The sequence below is a fragment of the Merops nubicus genome, unplaced genomic scaffold (genome assembly GCF_000691845.1).
Source record: "Merops nubicus isolate BGI_N331 unplaced genomic scaffold, ASM69184v1 scaffold32838, whole genome shotgun sequence".
Taxonomy (NCBI): Eukaryota; Metazoa; Chordata; class Aves; order Coraciiformes; family Meropidae; genus Merops; species Merops nubicus.
Genome location: NW_008624210.1, coordinates 1,060 through 2,721, shown reverse-complemented (window position 1 = coordinate 2,721; position 1,662 = coordinate 1,060). Strand labels below are relative to the sequence as shown.

The following is a 1,662-nucleotide window of genomic DNA, read 5'->3' as shown; positions in this document are numbered from 1 at the left end:
AATGGGTCACAGCCCCGCGGTCCTCCGGCGGGCGGGGGGACGTGCAGGGGAGGGGCTCAGGCGTCGCTCAGCGCCCGCCCCCTGCCCGCAGGAAGCACCAGCAGTACGACTGCAAGTGGTACGTGCCCCTGGCCGACCTGGTGTTCCCCTCGCCGGAGGAGTCGGAGCACTGCCCGCAGGTCCACGTCATCCCCGACCACGAGCTGGAGGACATGAAGATGAAGATCTCGGCCATCAAGAGTGAAGTGCAGAAGGAGGTGAGGGGAGGGTGCGGGCCCTGCTCTCGGGGTGCTGCCTTCCTCTGGGGCGGGGTCGGGGTGCGGTGGGCTGGGGGTGCCTGTGAAAGCTCCTGTCTGCTCCCCGCCTGCAGAAAGCCAACAAAGGGCAGAGCCGGGCCATCGAGCGCCTCAAGAAGAAGATGTTTGAGAATGAATTCTGGCTGCTCCTCAACTCGCCTGCCATCCCCTTCCGCATCCACAACCGCAACGGGAAGGTGAGGAGGGTGGGCTGGGGCCCAGGCTCAGCCCTGCCTGCCCACAGCCTGCTGCATCACCCTCTCTCTTCCAGAGCTACCTCTTCCTGCTGTCGTCCGACTACGAGAGGTCTGAGTGGAGGGAGGCCATTCAGAAACTACAGAAAAAGGGTAAGTTTTGGGCTGCTGAGGCCCTCCTGGGGCTCTTGGCACGCCCAGGACCACCAAGAGATCTGGCAGGACTGCAGCCTGCTTGCTCTCCGGTCCCCATGGCCAGCGTTGGCTGTGCCCCTCTGAAGCTCCTCTCCTGTCCTCTCCCAGACCTCCAGGCCTTTGTCCTGAGCTCGGTGGAGCTGCAGGTGCTCACGGGATCCTGCTTCAAGCTGCGCACCGTCCACAACATCCCGGTCACCAGCAATAAGGACGGTGAGTGAGTGCTGGGCTGGTGGGTTCCTCCACCTCTGGATGATGCCAGGGAGGAGCTGTAGGGTCCTGGGCTGGAGCAGGGTCCCTGCCTGGGGGCCCTGGTTGTGCAGGGGACAGCTACCCACCAGGTGGCACTGCTGGAGCAGAGCTGGGCTCCCAGGCAGCGCAATCCCGGCTGCAACACAGGGCTGTTTTGGGGCTTTCTCCAGCACTTTTGTGGGCTGGGCAGGCCCATGGGTGAGACCCAGCTGAAACCTCCCTGAGGGATATCCAGCAGCAGGAGAGCTTGGGATGATTTGCAGTGGAGGTCTACATGTCCCCTTCCAGACCTTAGAGACAGCCCTCTGGAGGGTTGGGGACACCGGGGTGCCACCACAGGCACCTAGTGCTCGCTGTGGCAAAGGCTGCTGCAGGGATAGCCAGCCTGCACGCTGGCCCTGGGGCACAGGAGGTGGCAGCTGAGTCCCTCTGCCCTCGCCACAGACGATGAGTCCCCCGGGCTCTACGGGTTCCTGCACGTCATTGTCCACTCTGCCAAGGGCTTCAAGCAGTCTGCCAGTAAGTGTGGGTGCCCACCCTTGCTTGGAGGGGCCGGCGTGGTCAGAGGAGCTGGGGTCCAGCACACAGCTCCCTTCTGCCCACCACGGTCCTCTGGGAGCTGGTGGGGATGTTCCTTGGGTCCTGAACCATGTCTGCTCCCCCAGACCTCTACTGCACGCTGGAGGTGGACTCCTTTGGCTACTTTGTCAGCAAAGCCAAGACCA

At 63.7% G+C, this 1,662-nt stretch overlaps 1 protein-coding gene across 1 annotated transcript in view; it reads left to right on the top strand.

Annotated features, from left to right (window-relative positions):
• Positions 1-91: 91 nt before the first annotated feature.
• The window catches only part of LOC103777769 (active breakpoint cluster region-related protein-like), a gene marked incomplete at both ends in the record, with an annotated part of 1,845 nt that continues 274 nt past the window's right edge, over positions 92-1,662 (top strand). The window contains 6 exon segments of the mRNA XM_008945334.1: positions 92-257; positions 371-493; positions 568-643; positions 794-898; positions 1,382-1,456; positions 1,603-1,662. The exon segment at positions 1,603-1,662 is cut by the window's right edge and continues 38 nt beyond it. Of these exon segments, the coding sequence (XP_008943582.1) occupies positions 92-257; positions 371-493; positions 568-643; positions 794-898; positions 1,382-1,456; positions 1,603-1,662 (605 nt within the window).